Here is a 21691-nt window from a genome sequence, read left to right on the forward strand (position 1 = left end):
GTGTGTAGAGAAATAGCAACCAATGGTATCAATTTGCAGATTAAAATAACAATTTTTCCCACTCTATAGTGATGAGAGGTAGCTCCCTTTCTGTCCTTGTTTAAAACACATAAATCTAGGCCATATCAGAAGTGGAAGAGTGATTTTGATCTGGCTCCAGTATATGTTAGCGGTACGACTGAAACACATGGAAAGAAGCAAGATTGGAACAAACATGCTATGGCGGATTGATGTTGAGGCCTCATTGTTGTCTGACCACTGTCTTTTAGCATTGCCTGGCTTGTCCTCATTCATACAGGAGATCCAATCTGCCCATTCTGCTTGTAGGATCTTGCTGCACTTCTCTACTTGCACTGTAGCTGCCTCTCATTTAAATCAGTACTGGAACATGAGAAAGCAGACACAGGTCAACTCTCCCACGAAAGGCTGTAGTACCTGAAATTCAAGAATTAACAGTTGCAAAAATAATTGAAACATTGAAAGACAAGTAAGAGCTGCCTGTTGCAACCTCGAGAAGCTCAAACTGCTGCCCAAGAGGACCAGGTAGATCCCATTTGCTAATTTACCTGGAATGTCATGGTTGTATGAATTAGCTTCTTTGTCCATGAAAACAAGAGAGCCCGTCTGTACTGATGAAGAGAAATAATGCTTCCAACAGGTTGATTTGGAAATCTTGTACCAACATAGACTCAAAAGTCTGATTTAGAAGGATTCATTCTTTCCCATTCTTAAAACCAGCAATTTATTAATACCTGTTACCCATAGCATCTCCTTTTGTTAAGGTAAACCTGGAAATGAGAACTTTCTCTTCTTCAAGGCATTCATCCCAATTCACATTGTGCTGTTTGTGCATACATTTTATTTTTGTGTGATATTTGCTTATTTTACTCCATCTGTGATACTGAAGGGAAACACTTGCTAACAACTGATTACCTTGTGTTCACATTTTAGTTGGCAGCAGTGGTCAGTTTTTGAAGTGCAGGTGTGTGAAATCAGTATGCCAAAATGGTGTAAGGGCAGAAGTGAAGTACCTAAATGTACATCCTCATATGGTAGTGTTCAGTCAAAAGCTGACTACAAAAATGGCATATCTTATGCTATGATTACATGTTCTTATGCTTCTAGGAGAGGGACAATGTTATTGTGGCTCTCTACGTTATTTGTATTTGCTAAATTCCTGGAGCAGGAATGCTTGTGCAAACTGACTGTAACACTATAGGCAGCTAGTCATTGCTGTAGGCCAAATTTATCTGTAGAACTTTTTTGTAATGTTGGTGATAAATGCTTAAGAAGACAACCTGTATGATTTTTCAAGCCATTGGACAAAATTTCAGGTAAGAGTGTTTTTGTTTCTCCTCTGGTACAGATACCAGACAAGAACATTGCACCTCTGCTACTTCTGAATTGTGCAAAGTAAAGTGGCTCTAATATACAAGGCTGAAAAAAATAGTGCCAGTGACAATAGCTTCCCCCTATCTCAATGTGAAAAGGAGATTTTTTTTTTTTTTTTTTTTTGGCATTAGGATGAAATGGTTTTTGCTTGTTTCAGAGTTGATACCAGGTTACATTTTGTTCCAACTCTTCCTCATCTTTCTTCTTCATTGGGTATACAGTTATGAGAAAGGAAATGAACATGAAGGCGTCCTAAACTATGCAGGAGCATTTGTCTGGAATGAAGTGAGCCCCTGCACCCTGTAATTTAACAGCAAATCTAACTTCCATTTCATATAAAACAATACAAAGCTTTTTGTTCTCTGTATTTCAAATACTGTGGAATTGATTCCAGAAGGCTTACAAAATCAGATAAAGATACAGCCTCCATATAACCTGTATGTCAGAAACAGGCATCACTCATCAATTGCTCGTTTTTGTTGTATTTCTCTATTTTAACCATGTGATAAAAAAGAGACTACCCTACTAGTGCAGTAAAACAAAATGTCCCTGAAGAGAGGGTGCATTTGACAAGCTGGGAAAGAACAACAGCCACGTGGAACAATGCTGTATGAATTCTGAGGAGGCCATTCGTGAATGAACGCCTCAGTCCTAAACCACTCCTAGAATAAGCAAGTAACTTCAACTCCTCCTCTGATGTCTTGCACAGCTCAGACTCAAAAAACACTCAACAATGACAACCAAGCAAACACCCCCAACATTATAACTATTAGAAAAGGGAAGTACTTAAAAAACCAGCTACTTCTAAGGTTTGTTCAATCCAAGAACCAAACAACTTGTGTAAGACAGCTCCTGGTGGTCAGTAACTATAATGTTACTTTTTTACCCCTCTCTCATGCCTTTTATTTTTCAAAAGGTAACATTAAACAAAGGACAATACAGACAAAAGTCTTAGTCAAAATAAACGTTTGGTTTTTTAAGAGAATAAGAGGATTACAAAAAAAAGAAAATTATTAGCCAACTGCAGCAGAGTTAACTGGAGACTGATAATTAGTGTTTAATGCCACCTATAGCAAAATGTTTCCCACTGGGAAAAACATGGGAGGCAAGTCCACTGTGCTCCTTCAAAGTCACAGGCTGGAGCAGAACATATAACAGCACCCAACAACACAGTCACTTTACATATACTCAAGTTTTTACACATCTGCAAAGCAGAAGTAGTAGCAGCCATTTGGATGTTCTTTCTTAATGGTTCTCAGGGGGGGCCTAGGAAACTCGGAAGGACCTGGTTCTTGGGACATGGAGCTGGAGCTGCAGCTGCTGCTTCTGCTGCTTCCAGCCACCTGTGCTCTACCTCTGTCCTTAGCAGGGGAGAGCTGGGGGGATCCTGGGCTCAGGTACCCAGCTGTGGTCTGAGTAGATGCACTGGCATGTGTGGTGGGGCCAGTGTTGTTTTTCACATAGACGTTTTTGATAGCAACAAGCGTATGCGCCATGATGCTGATGCTGTTACTCAGATCTTGCATGCCTTGCTGCAGCAGCCGAAGATTGTGGTTGACACTGTCAAAGCCAGACTGGATCACCTGTATTTGGGTCTGCTGAATCTGCAGTAGGTCCTCTTCAGTCATTTCATTTTGGTCTGCCTGTGACCTGCCTTTTGTTTTGGCTTTTACTTTCCCAGAGGAACCACCGCCTGATGTCCCCAGAAAAGGCAGTTGTTCTTGACTAGGTGGAACCACTACCATGTCCTCAGAGCTTTCTTCTGGCTCTACCACCTTTACTACTATTTCTTCTTTGAGGTTCATCTTCTCAAGACTGGATGGATGAGATGGGCCAGGATTGCCATTAAACCCTAGAAAGGAGGGGGAGGGAGGTGGGAAGAAAAGCAAAGTAGAGCCTGTGAGAAACTTCATAACCTCAGGGTCAGTGAAAAATTTTCTCATCCACTAAGCACTAACCTTTGAAACAAGACTCTCAAACTCAGACTATGTTATCTTTGATGCTTTTAGAATACAAATTACCTCGATAGGTGTGAAGAAAACCATAAATATGCATTCACCGGTTAACCATATATCTGCATACTACAGCTCCCTTACCACCACTAAAGCCAAGCTTTAGGATCCTGGAGACAAAGTTCACTGCAAGCTCATTTCACGCTCTGCAGTGCACGCAGTAACCAGCAAGAGCATTGCTGAAACACTGTGATTGCAAGAATCCCTTGGTATTGAAGGTGATCATTTAAACGTGCTAGGACAATGTCTCCAGCACGTAGCAAGTTACGTGCTTGCAGCACATTGTACTTGCTGGACCTACGTGCTGCTATGCTTTTTACATTTGCAAGAATTACTACTGCAACACTGAAGATCGGTGGCCGGGTCTAACACCTCGTGGATGGGCAGCGTCTGCTACGAGACGGGGTTTTTACTCTCGGGTGCTGTTTTGAGGCACTTTTATGACCTACAGCACGAAGCCTCACAGTTCTGCGTGCGTGCATGTGCGTTTTGCGTCTCCAAGGATTCGATCCGGACACGTCCAGCGGTCCCCGCGGCCCCTGCAGCGGGCGGGCAGCGCCGATCCCGCACAGCGCCGATCCCGCACAGCGCCGATCCCGCACAGCGCCGATCCCGCACAGCGCCGATCCCGCGCAGCGCCGATCCCGCACAGCGCGGCTCCCGCGGCCGCGGCGGTGAGGCAGGGCGCAGGGTCCGGCAGGCGCCGCGGGGGTCGCTCCCGCACTCACCCATGTCCCCTACGACGGCGCCGGGCAGCTCCAGCGTGTCGATGCCACCCACGATGGGCACGGCCTCGGCGGGCAGCAGGGAGCCGTAGGCGCGGCGCTGGCGGCGGGCGGGCGGCGCGGCGGAGGGCGGCAGCTCCTCGGGGGCCAGCAGGAGGCCGAGGGCGGGGGGCGCCGGCGGCCCGCAGCCCTGCGAGAGGCGGCACAGCTTGCTGCGGTCGCGGCGCTTCAGGTCCCGCCAGCGCTTCTTCAGGTCCTCCACGTCGCGGGGACAGGCGGCCACCGGGTTCACCTTGTGCCGGATCAGCTCCCACACCTTCCGCTTCTGGCCCGCGGAGGCGCGGCCGGGTCCCGCCGCGAACAGCAGCTGCTCGTGCTTCAGCACCTGCTCGATCAGCACCTCCGTCTCCGCCTCGTTGAAGTTCGCCTTGCGCCGTTTCGGCGAGTCCTCGGCCATCCTCCGCCGCGGGTGCCGGCGGGCGGGCGGGGGGCGAGGAGCCGCGGGGAGCGGGGAGGGGGAAGCGCCGCTGCCCTTCTCTCCGCCCCGGCCCGCGGGTGCCGCCGCCGCTAGGCCGGGCCCCGAGCCCTGCCGGGGAAGGAAATACCGCGCATGAGAGGAAAAGACGCGCACGGACCGGCGCAGGCGCCCCGTGCCCCGCGTGTTGACATGGGGAGGGGGCGCGGCCCCCGCCCGCCTCCCCGGCGGGAATCCCCGCTCGGCGCCGCCCCCGCGGGAAGGGGGGACACGGCGGGCCCGCCCCCGGCGCGGGCTGTGCGCGTGCTCGGCGGGAGCGGCGCCGGGAATGGCGGCGGTTTTGGAGCTGCTGCTGCGGGAGGAGGTGCCGGTCAGCGCCGTGGTGCGGTGGCTCCGGCACGGCCACGGCCACCGCCCGGCTGAGGTAACGCGCGCTGCGCCGTCCGCTCGCCCTCCCTCCCTGCCTGCCTGCGCAGCGCCCTGGCTCCGGCGGGGCCGGGCCCGCAGCCGCGCCACTCCCCCAGCGCCTCCGCTGCCGCGGGCCGGGGCCGTGCGGGAAAGTTTGTCCGCCCCGCGCTGCCGCGAGGGGCGAAGCCCGCGTGGGTCAGCTCGGGGTCCCGTCAGGTGCCGTTCCGCGGGCCGGGGCCGAGCTCCGTCGAACGGGCTGCGGCACCACCCTGGGCGCGGGCGGGCTGCGGGCAGAGCGGCGGGAAGGCGAGGCCGCCGGCGGGGAGCTGCGCCGGGAGCTGCCCGGAGGGCGTGTGAATGGCGCTGAAACGCGCGGGGCTGAGGCCGCCGGAGCTCAGCGCTGCCGGCGCCGGGCGGTCTCGGGCGGGCGGTGGCTCCGGGGCGGGAGCGGGAGCGGGGGGGCGCCGGTGGCGCGGGAAGCGCCGGGAGCCCGGGCTGCCGAGTGCCAGCGCGGAGCCGGGGGAGGCGAGCGGCGGGCAGCCAGCACAGCTGCTGGCCTGGGGGAGCGCGGTGACACCGGCGGTGACGCTTCCCGCGTCTTTGCCGGGAAGGAAGCGGCGAGAGAAGGACGAAGCTGTCACCACCCGGGCTCGGTGGTGGCTCTGCAGGCGCCAGCGCGCCTCCCGGCTGGATGCTCGGCCCGCCTGCACTTTGGGGAGGATCTGTGCGGGCTGGAAGAGGGTGCCTGTTGACTGAGTTTTGTAATGAGCGATTTGGGTTCCTGTGGAAATAAGAACATTTATAACTGCAGGTAGACTAGGAGTGCTTATATTTCACAGATAACATAGAGAAACAATTTGTGTTTAAAGCATCTTCTGCCTGAGCCCCTTGCAGAGTGTTACCTAGTATTAAAATCAAAACTCACTGGTGTCACCCTTGAGCTTGTCGGGTATTGCCATCATCCTAAATACATGGGAAGAATGGACCAGCGCTTTGTGTTGTGTGGTATTTCCTAAACTGTGACTTGCAGAAGGAGACCTGCAGAGGTTATGAAGTTTGAGATCCTGGCAGCTCAGCTAGCACTGTGTGGGTGAGGGGTGTGGAGGTAAAAATGTTTGCCCTAGCAAGGGAATTTCTCACCGCCTTTTGCTGTTGGGAGCAGCACAGTTGCTTCAGCATGAGAAAGCAGGTGGGAGGTTTGCAGCTGGCAGCTGTTGACAGGTTGCTGTTACCCAGCTGTGGAGGAGCCACTCTGAAAACTTGGAGAAACTATCTGAGTTTATGCACAGCACAGACTGTAATCACCTTTGTGCCCCTATGCTAATCTCACGGGGGCACCCAAGGAAGTGTTAGGCTATATCTTGCTCTAGCTGTCATGGCAATTTTGGGCTGGAGATGGTCCTCTTACACCTCACAGCCGTTGTGTTCTGTCCTGTTCTTTTTCACTGATTGTTGGCTGCTAGACTTGTTATCCAGGCTGTCCAGGAATCTCACTTCTCCAAGAAGCTGAATCAGTCTCATGGTTTCAAATATGAATTTTGGTATAGGTGCTGAGGATTGTGTGAGTCCAGTCACAGGCATGCTTTTGCTGCCTTGTTCATGCAGAAAACCACCTTCAGAAATAATGTTTGCTTTCTTGACTTTTCATCTAGTAGGGTTGTGAATATAACTTTACAGGAGTATGTATGCAATGCTTCTAATATTAGTAAGGAAGACGTTGCTGCCTTTGGGAACTTCTGTTTTTGCGAATGTTGAATCCCATTGAGAGGAAACAGAAACCTGGTGCAATTAGGAACTTTTCTTAGGAACAAAAGAATTTTTAGCCAGGGTACAAAGTTTTGAACTGTGCAGGTAACATGAAGTCGTTTTTGTCTAGATTTACCCTTGTAAGATCACCAGCACCTGTCTAGATTTTAAATGTGTTGAGTCAGTGGTGGTTTTTTTGTTTAAGTTTCTTAAGTATAAAACTTTACATTCCTGCAAGTTGCACAGTCCCTGTTTAGACCTCTGTGAGGTCTCAAGGGAGCAAAATTATTTAATTGAAATGGAAGAGTAGCTTTGGTCTTATATTTGGTGTTGTCGGACTCCAAGTGCTTAAACAGTTGTTATAGCACCCCTCTGTGGGAGCAGGTGGCATTCACAGACAAATAGGGTACAGAGACGTTGCAGATATTAGATTTTTCTGTTAGAATTAGGTGATTTCAATATTGATGTTTTTGAAATGTTGAACTTAGGGGTGCTAGTTGCTCCAAGTCCTCCCTGGCCATAGTTTCGGTGAGTATTCCTGATGTTTCTGTGGAACAGTTTCACTCTTTTCTGGTCAGAGACCAAAATGAATGACTCCATCTGAAAACTTGGGCCAAAATGGCTTGTGTGGAGGCTGATTTTCAGATCTGTGACCAGCACTATGGTTGCTTGAATTTCAGTGACCTACTTTCACAAGTCATGTTGGTTTTTGTTGTGTACTGAAATCCCACAGTTACTACTTAAATGTGTCTGCATATATGGACAGAAAGAATCAAGTAGCATCTTTATATTAATTATTTGTCCACTTCTTTTGTAGGAGAACCACATCCATGACAAGCTGGTATCTCTTAGTTTGCTTCAGAAAGATTTTGTGCCTTTTCTGCTAAATTTTTTAAGGGAGCAGACCAGCCAGATCTTGACTAATGGACCCCCTACTCCTGCTAAGACTCCTAATTCCAAGGCCCATGGGAGCCAAAGGACAGGATCAGAAAGGAGGGCAGGCCATGCAACCAGCAGCCGAGTGCAGCTCTTTTCTCAAAGGACTTCAGTGACCACCTGCAGCACAGACACCAGCTTCTCTCCTGCTGCAGCATCCAGCAGTTCCTCTTCCTTTTCCGGGTCAAACCTGTCCAGCCCGTGTGGTGATTTCCCCAGCATGGTCTCCAGCAGCAGCCCAAGCTTTGGGCACAGCCCTGTGCTCCACCATGGTGAGAAGAGGTCATCTCAGAAGGCCAGCCTGGGGAGCTTCCTCACAACCACACCTGATGCCCTGCCCGTGAGAAGAGGCCGCAGGAAAGGCAGCAGCAGCTCGGTCGGTGCCTCTGGCCGGCAGGTAGCTCGGGATCTGGGGCGTTCCCTTGCTGAAGAGGAGGATGGGAAGAGTGACAGTGGATCGTGGAGTGGAGGGAGAAGGAAGCGGAGTGAAGTGCCTCTTGTTTCTGCCAGATCCCCACCCAGCCAGCTAAACCTTAACAACTTGGAGGAATTTCCGCCCATGGGTGCTGCCTCTGGCTGGACAAAGTAAGAGCGAGTCTCCCTCGCTGTCTCATTGGGATTGTGCTGCAGGTTGCTGTTCCTTGACCAGCTGTTGTGCGTGTCCAGATGCAGAAGGGGCTGTAATACACAATACCTGGCTTCTGGGCAACTTGGTCTGCTTTGTTCTGATCACCGTCTAGGGAGGGGAGTATTGCCTTGACAGGGAGTCAGGTTTCCACTCCGTGAACTCGCCCAAGACACTTCTTTAGCCTCTTGCTTGTGATGCTGCCTGCAGCTTGCCACTGCACAGTCCAGCTGATACAAAGCGAGCACATCTTTGTCCTTGCATGTTCTAACCAGTCAGCATTATCTTGGCTCTTCACAATTCTCATTTAACAGAATGACATTTAACAGCAGTTGGTGAGGAAGAGCAGCCTGGAAGACTCTTCAGCTTTGCTGATGCTAGCAAAAAAGCTTTTGGGTTGACCTTCTATGGCTTCTGGTAGCAGATGTTAGTGTGCAGCTTCGTTTGTGCTGTGTAATTATGGACAAAATAGCTAGCTGTATTCTCCTAGGTCTGCAGCAAGCCCTGGTCTCCTTGGTGACTTTGGCTAAGCTTCTGGGCAGCTGTTTGTGTTGTGGTTCCCTCAATCCTTTTATCTTTCTCTTTTACTCTTTAAAATCCGCATTACTAGATATAAGGCCTTCATGTTTTCATGGCCTGTTTGCTCCATATGTTAAATGTTGGTCTCTGAAAGTGGAACTTACTAGTTGGACATGCAAAATTCCAACTGAAAATTATTAGATTTGTGAGTGTGTACAGCAGATCCAAATGTTGGGTCTGGATGATGCTTTGGCTAAGGGAGATAAGGTATGTTTCCAGCATAGACAGCAAGTTTCTCTTCCTTAGCTGCATTAATGCTCAGCTAGGAAAAATAAGGAGGAAAGAGGTCATGGAGTCTTTGGAAGTCAATGTTACAGTGATTTTGAGAGCACCTTAGCAGTTAATATATAGCAACCAGCATTTTCTTGATGCTTTATGTTTCTGTATCCCATTTCCAGTTTTTTTAGTGCTTTTTGCTACTTTACCTAGCCTCATCCTGAAGGACAAATCTAAGTATTTTATGCAGGAAGGATGTGTTTCCCTGAACTTAAAGGGCCTAAGATAACTTGAGAGCCTGGACTCTTACTGATAGACAGTGGCAGCTTGATTGATTTTGGTCTTGTTTTGGTTTTTTTTTTCCCTCTTGGTGATGTTAGAAACTGATTCACCAGCAGTTTCGTACTAAAGTGGGGCATATCCTGTCCTTTCAAATTAGAAATGTTTGGAAGGGTTGTGTGGTACTGTGTTATCTGTTAGATGGCTTGATATTTAATAATTAATTTTTCAGCAGGGTCAGCAGGCTATTTTTAGCAGTCTATAGCTCCATGACTTTTTTTTTCAGTGACAGAATACAATTGATTACTATTGGTACAGTTTAGAAATTCAATACTCCAACTCAATATCCATTTTGTTTTAGCATTAGATTCCTCTGGAAGAGTTGCATGCATACCTCTCTTGAGACCTAATGTTTTTTTTTTTTGTTGTTTGGCTTGATTTTAGTGGAATCACTTCTCATTTTTTCAGCAAAAGCAAACCATCGAGGCGAATCAACCCGACTCCCGTGAGTGCTGAGCGGCCTCTCTCGAAACCAAAGACTTGCTTCACTTCTACGCCTGTCAGCCAATCTCCAGCTGCTCGATTGTCAGCTGGGTCAAGCCCTGAGGCCTTTACTGCTGTCCAGGAAGGAAACCTCTCATCTGTGATAAGCAACAGCCTTCAAGAGGAGAGGGAGATGCTGAAGAAAGAACGGTACAGTCTGAGCAGGAGGATGATTCTTGATTCTCTTGTGCCCTGGTTCTGGCCAGGACAGGGTTAATTTTTGTAGTAGCCAGGAGGGGGTATGGCCAGGACTGAGGTTATTCTATACCACTTCACCCCATTTTTCAGGGATGGGGGAAGGCTCTCTCAGGTCACCCTAGAGTGGCAGAGGGAGCGATCAGGTAGCCTCTGTTGTCAGGGGTTTCTGCATGAATCAGTTGCTTCTTTCCTGTACCCTCTGTCTTTAGTATTGTTGCTGTTACTGCTCCTTTTCTCATATCATTGCTGTTTCCAGTCAATTGTTCTAATCTCAACCTGATCTTTACCTTTTGTGCCTCCAATTCTCCTCTCCAGCCCACCCCACAGTGGGGGAGAGAGGAGAGATGGAGTGGTTTGGAGAGTTTCAGTAATGAGTTTCAGAGATACTCAGTCTGAATGGGATTCCTTAGAATTTTTTGGTTGCTAACCCCAAGATCTAGTCTCACTAAGAGAAAGATGACTTAAATTACTATCAGGTAAAAGCTGCTTTAGACAGTGTAAATGACAAGGTTAGTTATTGCAGGATTTCCTTCATGCTACACTGGAAGAGAAAGACCTCTTCTGGCTGCATGGCTGCTGTAGATCATCTTCAGTCACGTGGTTATGTTGCTGCTCTTGAATTTCAGATGCAAATTGCTGCACCAGGCATCTTCTCCTGCAGGGATGTGTTTTGATCCTGGTACTCCAACTAAGCCTAGCTATACTCGCAGTGCTAGCCTTCCTGCTGAAAGCCATCTGGTGACCTGTGCAAATCCCACTAAGGTTTCCTGCAAGAAACAGTTGGAGTGTCTGGCGCAGCTCTATTCGTCGTGTATAGCAGGTGAGGATACAGAAGATGTGAGACTGACCTTTCTTTGAGCTTTGAACTTGCATGTGTATTGTGAGTGGGAGATAGATGGGAAATGGAAGTTGTGGGATAGTTATAGTGACATCTGGAAAAATAAACTAAGCCAACAGAGTTATTAAAATAGATGAATACTCGGTAAAAGTTTAGGGAAGGAGCACGATGCAGTACCCTGAGCTGCAGTAGACTAAATTGTGTGGTCCTGTCTGAAACTAGGCTATTCCCCAACACATCTTTCCCATGCTGATCTAGCCTGGCATTGTGCTATGGGGAGGGAGTTCTTTGCTGACTACCACAGAACAGGAATCTTTTTACCTTTGTGTGTTAAAGCAGGACAGTATTGAATAATCCACCTTTAATATCTCATTTACTCTCTTCCAGAAAACCTGGTACCAAATATTTTTCTGGAGCTGTTTTTTGTTCTGCAGCTGTTGACATCTAAAGGCACTTCTACTGCAGAAGATGGGGATAGTGACCCTGAAATCAATGAAAGAAATAGAGGTAAGCAGTAATAATGAAGAGAAAGAATGTTGCTTCCATGGAATGATAATGTGCTGTAGAGTAGCTTGGACAGGTGTTCTTAAATTATATAAAAATGCTTCATTATCACTGTGAGACTCATCTGAGGTGCTGACAAAAGTCAGGCATGTATGGGAAGTGCTTCCATAGTATGATAGAGAGGTTGTTAGATACTGTTTGAATCTTGTTTTCTGCTATTTTGTGAGATTTGGTGTAGCTGTTTGCTCACTGACTTTTAGAGAGAAGGACAGATGTGCTCGAGTTGCTTCTCCATTGATCCTGCAACTCAAATGTGCTGTTGCCCCTACTGTGTGTTTCTTAAAGTTGGGATCTGAGTGCACAGGGTCCAGCCATACTGTTGCATTTGGTTTTTGGCAAATTTAGGCTTAAGCTTGATGCAATTAGTACTTGCAATATGGGTGTTAAAACCAAAAGAGTGGCTTTAGGATGAGACCCACCCCACATGCCTCGATTTGATTGAACTTTGTTTTGCTACTCATTGATTCTTAGGACTGAGATTAGGAACATGAAATCTCCAGCTATGGAAACACCAGCTTATGAATGATTGTAGTTGGTCTACTTTTTCTTACCCTGGATCTGCTTACTGTTGGTCAGAACATTGAGAAGGAATTTTTTTCTTTCCCATACAACATTAACAATTCAATTGCCTTTAGTGTAGCAAGGATAGGGAATGGCAACTTCTAAAAATTGAATAGGGGTCTGGAAGATTATTTTTGGATATGTCAGTTCCTACTTTTCTTAAAATAAAATTGTTGGTCTTTTAGTTTATAAATGATTATAGGTGCTGTTGTCTTATGTTTCTTTTTTTTCTCTTAGATGTATCAGGGAGACAGCATTTCCAAAGTGTGCACAACTGTGTTTATTTTGCTGTTTGTGTCTTGGATTATCAATATGAGTGAGTTCAATTCTTTTTTTGGCTGCTTGTGTCTGCAGTTGTGTGTGGGATTAAACAAGTGTGCTTGGGTTTTAGAGCTTTACCTGTTACAGGCACTGAGTTGTTAATTTTCCCTCAAAATATACAACTTGACCTGGATTTGGATGTCTGTGAGTGTCCTTGCATCGGTCTGTCCACTGAACTTTGTTGTAATTCTGCTAGAATGGGAAAGTCATGAGATGGGAGTGATAACAAAAACAGATACCAGGAGGATTTCATGCTGGGTACCTTTTCATGCTGGGTACCTGTGGTTTAGAACTCTTTACTTGACAGTGTCATAAACCATGAGCATAAAAATTTCTTTAGGTCTGATCATGTGGTGTTCATGTTTGTCTGTCTGGGTTTTCTCCCTGTTGTCTTGGCAGAATTATTTCCCATTTAGAAAAGGGGATGCTGAAGCTTTTGGCCGAAAATGAACGGATTGCATCTTTTTCTCCCACCTTGCACAAGAGGCTCAGGCAGGCTTATGAAAGCAGCACAGCCAAGGTAAAAATCAGCAGACACCAGCTGACATTACTTCAAGCCTTTGTGTTGTTGTTTTATTTGCAATAGCTTTGATGTTAAATCTCATTCCTTCTACTTCATCTTCTTGTGTTGTCTCTAGAAACTGTCTAAAAGCTACTTTTTTCGTCTTGTCAGTGGGTGAGTGATTTGCTGGGTCCAGTGATTGTTAGCTGTGAATCACTGCTGGTTAGCCTTGCATTGTGCTCCAGGCCCTGACCTCAATCAGAGGCTTTGATAGGGTCAAGTTTTGCTTTTGAAATTCTCATCTAATAAACATGGGTCCCAGGAGAATGATTGGTTAGGTGCAATAGCAGAAGGTAGTTTCAAAGATGTTGATTTCTTTCATAGATATGGACTTCTTTTAGGCAAATGACATTTCAGAGGAGACAATGCAGATTGTGAAAAAGGTTCCCTCTTGTGATCATCTGGGTTAGGGAACTGAAGCTGGTAGGAATGTGTTCTGTATCTCATTTCATCCATCTTTTAAAAATGGAAGTTAATCTTGGCAGAGAAAGGACACTATACTGAGACTGGGACATGTCAGTAGCTGAGCTTTAAAGTTGTTAAAGTTGTAAATAAAGGTCTCATTACACGAAGACAGGCTTTTTGAATTTGAGAAAGAGTAAAGATACTGAAATTGCCAGCCAGGATCCTGACTTTTCTCAAGCCCTATATTGGAATTTATAGGGATTGTTTGTGGGTCTTTCCACACTGTATCAATGCTGTTTGCAATCTGTTCAGTAGAGATTTAGGGAGATGAGGTACTTTCTCTCATAATGTTGAGTGATTCTCCCTCTGTAGCCTAATATAGATTGTAAAACTGTTTGCTAGTAGTTAGCAGTTAGGAAGTAGCATGTCTGAAAAACTCGGCTAGTGATACTTTGTTTCCTCATCATGCATTTCCCTGCTTTTTTCTGGGTCTCAGATTGTTCAGAGACTTACATTAGTCTAATTGGTGCCTTTATATTTTTAACAGGTGTCTCTCCTGCTGCCATGCTCTGTACAGTCTGTTTCTTTTCAGCCAGAAACAGATAATCGCTCTAACTTTCCCAGTGATAGAGCATTTCACATATTTAAGAAACAAAGGTAAGTTTCTTCTACTGTTCCTGGATGGCTCACAGGGTATAACCTTTACATGATTGTGAACAAAGGATATTAAGAATGTTTCATGTATGCTACATGCTGTAGAAAAATGTCCTGAAATTTTCACTCCAATTAAAAGGTCTTTGTCCATATTGACTGTAGGAGCTAAATCTTTAATGTCTTTAGAGAAGAACAGCCTAATTCTTCAGGAGTTATTGAGACTTCTGATAATGCCAGTACAGTGTGTCACCCTACTGGATTGCTTCTCCATATAAATCTGGTATGCTTTTATTCTTCCTGCCACCTCCCTCCATGCTTGCAGCAACAGGGTGAGGCCAGAATGACCAGTTGTCTTGGCCCTTTTTTTTTTCCTCATGGCTATTATTTCATGTGGCTTATTCTTTCCTGCCTCTCAGTCTTCACTCTGTCTGTCTGGTAATAGCTGTTTTGGTCATTCCATCAGAATGGGCATAACAAGCTTAAGCACTTGCTGTCAGAGACATGGAAAATGGAAACTCACTAAAGTACTGCTAACATCTGTGAGTTTTGCAAAGGCATCAGTGCTTAGAGGCAGGAGTTATTTTATCTGATGAAGATTCTTGCTGGGGAGCTTTGGAGCAATTGAATATTCAGTTGTTACTTCAAATTTTGAAGAGCGGGAATTCATTCCCTTAAATATCTTGATTCACAGGGATATATTTTATGAACTTCTGCGTGAATGGGAGGATAACCATGAGAAAACTGGCTGGGACTTTGAAAGAGTTCTGGGCAACAAGATCAGGTAGGAGTCTTATGCAGCTTCAGCTAGCTCTTTAATGTAGCTGGATTGCTGGTGCAGCATGCTGCACTTGGCATCCTAAGTTCCATGTTCCCCCATGTCTTCTGCACTAATCTGCAGGGGGCTGTGTGCTGCTTGGAGGAGACTGCCCATGTACACTTGCTTCTGAATTTAAAATTATCAACTGTTATCGTAGAGAAACAAGCTGTAACTGGCAAGGGCCTAATTTGAACAGTCTTGATGTTGCTCTTTCCTCATAACCACAGAGAGAGCTGCTCTCAAAACCAGTGCATTGTGGTCTGAGCATTGTTATTGTATACACTTGTGTGAGCATGTCATGTTTCCGATGTCTGACTCCTCTTAAATGTGGAGAAGTGTGTTATATGTTCAGAAGCTGTTAGCTCTTCTAATTATTTCAGGGGTTCTAGTGCATTGGCTCTGACAACAAGATAACTGTGTCCCTTTCTGTGGAAAGCAGACTGTTTTACTCATTTGTTGCTTTATCAAAATAGAGTATATCTAAAGAAACTATTATAGCATTGAAAGCAGTTGCCTTGTGGGTTTCTGTGTTAGTCTCAACCACCAGCCTACCCAAATTACATGCATGTAGGTAGCTTTTCACCACAAGAGTAAAACAAGGTTGAGGTTTAAACTGAGATTTTCCTTCTCTTAGGGCACCAGAAGCAGCATTATTGCTGTTTCCTTACTTCCATATATGTGAACTGTCAACTTACTGTTCTGAGCAGAGACGAGTGGGAGCCAAATGAGTTTATTCTTTTTCTAAATAACAGCATTATTGCAGGAAAGGAGGAAATTCTTTTTATCTCTGGAGCTATGTTTGCTCTGCAGGTGCTCAGGGAGAATTTTTGTTTCCATGTCAGCAGCAGGTGGGGCTCAGTGCTTGGGAAACTGAGTTATAAAGATGTTGCTTTTTTTTCAACAGCCTTTGGAGATTGCTTTCTTAAAAGTATTTTATATTTTTGGTACAGTTTGAGGTTAGAACACTATTTTTAGTACCACAGAGTTCCAGTCAGACTTTTGTAATGTTTTCTTTCACAGGGCCATGATGGCTCACCTATCTGCAACCTGCAACCACAGCCATTTTGCCAGGCTCTTTCAGAAGCAGCTTATCCAGGTAAATATCTTGGGTTGTTTAATGGCTGTATACATCAAAGCTGATTTGTTCCTTCCTTGGCCTGAGAAAACAAACTGTGTCTCGTAAGCTTCTTTGAGATTTTCCTATTGAAACTTTTTGGGAGAGCCGAGTTTTCAGGATGGGAATTTCTTTCCTTTTTCAGAAATAATCAGTGATAAATTACTGATGAACTCTGTTTAAATCAGGAATAAGGCACACTGAGCACATCATGACCTGTAGGCATTCATTCTTCATGGGTATTTACTCTGACCTTCTAATTTTAGTCCAGTTACAGTCTCTGGAAATTTAAGGATGTATTTTGATATTTGTCAGATGTAGAGGTTCCCAGTTATGTTTGTTAGTGGCATGAGTGCAAAAAATCTCTCATGCTTCTGTGTAACACTGCAACAGGCTGTTTTTGGTACAGTATTGCTGTTGTAATTTAGAGGTGGGGTTTTTTTTTGCCAATTTCAAGCATCATCTGACTTCATTGTAACTAAAAAAATGAAGAACAAGATGCTTCTTATTGAAGTATAGATATTCACTGCATTCTTTGTAAATGCCTGGCTTACTGGTGGGTTCCATTTGGAGGGCAAAACAGACACAGAACCTCACCTTAAGTATTAGTCCACACATTACCAGGAAGTTGTAAGCTGTTGGAATGTTGTAAATTCCTCTAGTGTCAAGTCTGAGTTTGCATCAGTGTCCTGTCTGATTGTACAGGTGTGTTCCTGGAAATTGTGGGAAAGAGGTAAGGTGAACTTCTTTGCATCAGTAAGGTTTAATTAGACCTAGATGTCGTATTTCGCCTTTATATCTGTGCCTTCTTAATGAAGACTGCAGGATTCTGGTGAAACCTTCTGACTGAGGGTGTCTGGCTGGAAAGTGATTCACAGAATCTTGTGTATATTATGATACTCTTGCAGAAATGAACCGAGACTGAGGATTTGTGTCAAGGCCTGATAATTTAAAGGTAGAGAAGTGTAACAGGATATTCCCTTAGGGAGGTGAGGATGCTCTATTTTACTTAAAACCATGCTTGTATTACTCCAAAAACAGTCTTGTGAGGAAGGGATAATATGCTATGTGAGCGGTGAAGTGAAATGATGCCTTGTTACAAATATTCTACCTCGCTACTCTTTGTGTCTCCTAAAGATGTGCAAAGGTCCTATCGGTGGTAGTGCAAGCTGGGGAGACACTCCAGACCAGGATGTCCTTAATATGCTGGGTTCTGATAATCTGAGCCGTCTGAAGAGGCTGCAGGAAAGATTTGTTGTTCCTCAGAGCATCAGAGGACCTTGTCCACCCCCTTCATTCCCAGGGTGCCAACAGTTCTTCAGGGACTTCATCCTCAGTGCAGGAAGGTTAGTGGTCTGTTGCTGTTCCCTCTGTAAAATGTGTGGGCAATGGAAGCACCAGCACGTTTCTCATGCAGCAGGGAGTTATCCAGAAAGATTGGGGCTAGACTATATGCTAATAACTTTTCTTCTGTAAAGCCATAATACTTTCTTGGAGCTGTCAGCATTTCCCAGTGCCAAGGCATGCAGTGCTGCCTAGCAAGGACACTGGACTGGACAAGTGCTTCTTGTGTGATAGTGCATGAGACCAAGGGTTACAGGATGAAGCCAGGTTCATGGTTTTGTTTAATGAGTTTTTCAAAAGTCACAGCATGGGGGAATTGTGATCTGTGGGAGATTTTAATCTTAAATTCAGATATTTTATAGATTCCCCCTTTGATCAATTTTATTATCCTTTGCTGAGACTTGTTACATAGCATCTCTGAAAAAGTACAAAAGAAGAGTGGAAACGAAGGTGATCAGCCAATCTTAGTCTTTTCTCTTGCTTTCTTGTCTGTCAATCTGTTACATTCGATGTCTGCTGATACTTGTTACAACTCATGAGGCAAGCTTAACATTTTGCAGTATGTTAGCTGAGGTTTTACTGCTGTTTTCAGCCCAGTCTGACTCTTCCATCATCTTTTGCTGAAGTTACCAGTTCAATCAGCACCTGATGGATAGTCTGTGCCTGAAGATACTTGAACTGAATGGCCTTACTCTGGTGGAGCATGAGCACAGTGATGGGGAAGCAGATATGGATGAACAGGTAGGCTTGTTTTGTGCAAACACATCTGTCAGGAATTTCTCTGAGGTGTTCCAGTAGTGAAACAATTACTGGCTTGAATGTGAGTTGCTTGGAGCTTCCACCACTGTATCTACAGGGCAAGAGCTTCTTCATTTGGTTTTGTCATAACTCTGCAATTTGTTTATTTGTCTGAGCCCTTTGACACTTACTTGCATGCTTCAGGGTGCTTCATAGAACTCTCATGAGTGCACAGTAGTGAAAATCTCCTCTTTAGCTGTTATTATCCTGTGTTAGATTGATGAAATAACCAAATCCAGTTGTTGCACCCGGTTGAAATAAGTTCCTTGTTACTTTTTCATATAGAAAGATTTTAGTTACGATGGATTTGTAGTCATCCCTGTTCATAGGTGTTCAGGTGTTTCTTCACTCAGCTATACCTATCAGAGGTGTCACAGCTTATAGTCTATAAGCAAAGCAGCAGCCAAAGGTTCGTGGAGACTTGGAGAGTGGTAGTGGAACAAAGGAGGCAATGTGAGATCAGCTCTGCCTCTCATTGACTCCAAAGTTCTTAATATGAAGATGTGATTGAGCAGCTGCTTGTTTTAGAAAGCTCTTGAATAATTCCTTCTTGTGAAGAAGTGAAGCAATGGAGGCAGAAGCAATTTAAAATGCTTGAGAAATGAGTATTTTGGAAACGTGCCTCTATTAAAACCAGTGATGAAGCTATGTGGGCCTTTAACATGAAGGGAGTGGAAGTTTAGGGTGGGCATTTACTTTCCCAGTGTAGGGTAGCATTGCCTCAGCTTGCTTTTCTTCATTTTAGGATGAAAAGAAGCGTTTCACTGTGGCCCTGTTGAGTCTACGACTCCTTGCCAAGTTCCTGGGCTTCCTTGTTTTCCTGCCCTATCGCACTGCAGAGCAGCCAACAAGAGACTTGCAAGATTCTGCATTGGCACTGAGGAACCAAGTAAGAAACTGAACATGGACTGCTGCTTGACAGGCAGTTTTTCTAGTCCAAGGAGAATTATGAGTAGTCATGCATTTTTAAAGTGATCCAGAGGTTTTTGGGGTGATGTTATATGGGTTGGTGTCCCTGCTGTGTATTCTGGGGTTGGGAAAAAAAGGAGAAAAGAATTTATGTTGCCTCAAAAAGAGGGAGCAATGCAGTGATGGTAAGGTGCTCAGTCTTCTGTTATTTCTGCTAATCTGGGTCTGCCACACCAAAACTTTCATCTAGCTAAGACAACTTGTATTTATAGTGTAAAATCCATCTACCAGACTGATTTTGTTAGTTTTGCACCTATCTCCCAGCAGTGTGTCATACTGAATGGAAGTATAAGATCTTGGCTCCACTTTGTACATAGCCAGGCTTTTAGCCTTGCTTTTGAAAGTCCCAGTGGGACCGATGGTTGCAGTCATAGTGTGGTGTTTACCTCTGGCCATGTGCAAAGTGTTTTCATTAGCCAGAAGTCACCAGTACAGAAGATGAAATCCGAGAAAGAAAAGTCAAGATATAGATAAAATATTTTTCTATAAGTATCAAAAGATAACTTCAAGCTGCTGGTTTAACTTCTCTTGTCCTTTTAGACCCTGCCTGTACTGGATATATTAAAGCTTCTGAGACAATCTATTCAGGATCAGCGTTCTGTCCTCACTATTCCTTGGATTGTGGAGTACCTTTCCCTTGTGGATCATATTGCTCCTTTCCTTGATTATTACAGGAAAGTATTTGGTCTCTTGCTGCAAGTATACAGGTAAGAGCTGGGAAATTATATAAAGAACTTTTCTGTGAATGTTTGATTATTTAGTTGAGGTACCTGATGTTTGAGATTCTTATATAAAGCATTTTTTTTTTTTGGCGGTGCAGATCATGCATACTTTTTATCTTACATAAAGCTGCAAAGAGAGCACAGCCTAAACTTGGGGATTAACACTTGATTCAAGTATGTGGTTTTTTCATTAAGTAGATAAGAGTCTTTAAATCCCACTTGGTCACTCTATATCTGCAGCTGTGATTGACCTTCAAGCTGCAGCTTGAATTTTGACCTTAGGCCTACAAGGTTTCCAATGCCTAAATAATTTTCTAATTTTCTTTCCTATATACATGAGGAAAATTTGAAGCAATTTGAAGAGAATGGCTTGTCTAGTGTAGACTTGAAACAGTATGTTATTCAGGTACATACACTGAAGTAGCTTACTGTCTCTTTAGGCAGGCATGCAAGGAATGTGTACATGGTGATAAACAGTGTAATTAGTAAGCGAATTGTTTGGGAATTTTTTCCTTAATGAAAATTGAGCTCCTGAAAACTCTCTTGCTGCTTCTGTTGCATGGCAGGTTAATGGTCCTTTCTGAAGACAAGGAGATGAGTTTCCTGAACAAGCTGCTGATCCTTGCAGTTCTGGGTTGGCTTTTTCAGGTAGAGTTTCCTGTGAGCATTTAACTCTTCTCTGAAGAAAAAGCAGGGCACAGAACTCAATAAAAATAGTATTGAAATGAATTAAAACAATTCAAAACAGTAGTTTGTTGTTTTATCATGTTTTTTTTTACACTAGTGAGGGGTTTGACGAATAACTGTATTTTAATAGAGAATTATGTTCCTTTAGTGGAATTGTGTGAAGCAACATTTTTTTCTAATAGGAATTCCAGTTGCATCTGAAACATACTTTGCACTTACTAATCTGCCACCTTGTAAGAAATTTGACAGCTGATTCCTGTTCGAACTGGAAGTTCTTGTCACAAAGATGGTGTGCTAGCTGTCAGCCTTGAATTAGTGGGGTATCTCTTGTCTGATAGAGGGATAATGTGTTTTGAACTTCTAAAATTCTTTGTGCCTCCAGTTGGAAGCAAAGTAACTACTTAGCAGGAACCTGTTGGAAATGAGAAAGGTGTTCTGTGGGGAGGCTAAGGAAGGTGGCTTATGTTAGTGTGATCAAAATAAGTCTTTAATTTTAAGGATAGGTTCTCCTCAGGGCAAGAGGATCCTTCGTGCTAGGGGTTCTTTTTTGTGGGTAGCAGAGTGGTGAGATTTTACTCTCCTCTTCTCAGAAATGGTGGAAGTTACTGACTGCCTTTTGAGTTGCAACTGCTGGGTTTTCTGTTTCAGGTTCCATCAGTCCCCGAAGAGCTGTTTTTTACAACTGATGACAGGCAGGAGAGATGTATGATGGATGCTGTGACATCCGCTCAGGCTTTGGTGAGTTAGTGCAGCCATATGTCCTCTGAATCTGTGGGTGAAGATGGACCTAGCACTTCCTCAGGAGTTGTAAGGTTTTATCAGGAACTTGGCTTCAGGGCAGCTGCACTGACCATATGTGGACCAATAGATGTGATGCCCAGTTTGTCCAAGTGCCTCAATTGCATTGCATCTGTGTTCTGGGTTGTGAACTTGGTGTTACAGCTCTGGGTTTCTGTCAGGCAGGAGCCATCTCACCTGCTGCAATAATTTGCAGAACAGGTGCCAAGTTATGCTCAAGGATCAGATGCTGTTTTCCTGCAAGGTGAGCTGATAGAACTGTAGCTCTTCCCAGAAATAAGCAAAAGTTATGGTGAACAGAAATAGTAAGATGGAACTGTGAGAGCAAGTTTGCTGGTTTTGAGGTCATGTGTTTTCCAGTGTCATGATGAAAATAGTATGAGTAAGCAGGAAAGGAGGTGAG

The 21691-nt window shown here is 44.8% G+C and overlaps 2 protein-coding genes across 4 annotated transcripts in view; one reads left to right on the top strand and one right to left on the bottom strand.

Annotated features, from left to right (window-relative positions):
• Window positions 1-2191: 2191 nt before the first annotated feature.
• Window positions 2192-4586, bottom strand: LOC146436352 (uncharacterized). The gene is made up of 2 exons (XM_085062299.1): window positions 4133-4586; window positions 2192-3244 (listed from the first exon to the last, which is right to left on the bottom strand). Exons 1-2 carry the CDS (start codon window positions 4584-4586, stop codon window positions 2589-2591), a joined length of 1110 nt encoding a protein of 369 aa, XP_084918425.1. The 3' UTR covers window positions 2192-2588.
• Window positions 4576-21691, top strand: part of CDAN1 (codanin 1) — a 29684-nt gene continuing 12568 nt past the window's right edge. For all 3 annotated transcript variants that reach the window (XM_085062292.1, XM_085062291.1, XM_085062290.1), the window contains exons 1-16: window positions 4576-5028; window positions 7576-8279; window positions 9862-10086; window positions 10761-10954; window positions 11360-11479; window positions 12335-12413; window positions 12818-12938; window positions 13933-14042; window positions 14731-14820; window positions 15877-15952; window positions 17108-17316; window positions 17941-18055; window positions 18858-19001; window positions 19622-19788; window positions 20370-20451; window positions 21139-21228. In XM_085062292.1, coding sequence (XP_084918418.1) covers window positions 4933-5028; window positions 7576-8279; window positions 9862-10086; window positions 10761-10954; window positions 11360-11479; window positions 12335-12413; window positions 12818-12938; window positions 13933-14042; window positions 14731-14820; window positions 15877-15952; window positions 17108-17316; window positions 17941-18055; window positions 18858-19001; window positions 19622-19788; window positions 20370-20451; window positions 21139-21228 — 2622 coding nt within the window. In that variant the 5' untranslated portion in view covers window positions 4576-4932. The remainder of the gene's footprint in view (window positions 5029-7575; window positions 8280-9861; window positions 10087-10760; window positions 10955-11359; window positions 11480-12334; window positions 12414-12817; window positions 12939-13932; window positions 14043-14730; window positions 14821-15876; window positions 15953-17107; window positions 17317-17940; window positions 18056-18857; window positions 19002-19621; window positions 19789-20369; window positions 20452-21138; window positions 21229-21691) is intronic.

The sequence above is a fragment of the Lichenostomus cassidix genome, chromosome 5, assembly GCF_008360975.1.
Source record: "Lichenostomus cassidix isolate B80296 chromosome 5, HeHo_3.0, whole genome shotgun sequence".
NCBI classification, from domain to species: domain Eukaryota; kingdom Metazoa; phylum Chordata; class Aves; order Passeriformes; family Meliphagidae; genus Lichenostomus; species Lichenostomus cassidix.

What these genes read in the sequence shown, in the direction of transcription:
- LOC146436352 (XM_085062299.1), bottom strand. Translation starts at nt 4,586, where the DNA reads ATGGCCGAGGACTCGCCGAAACGGCGCAAGGCGAACTTCAACGAGGCG. An exon ending in CGCCGTCGTAGGGGACATGG is followed by an intron (nt 3,245 to 4,132) that starts GTGAGTGCGGGA and finishes CCTCCTTTCTAG; the next exon opens with GGTTTAATGGCAATCCTGGC.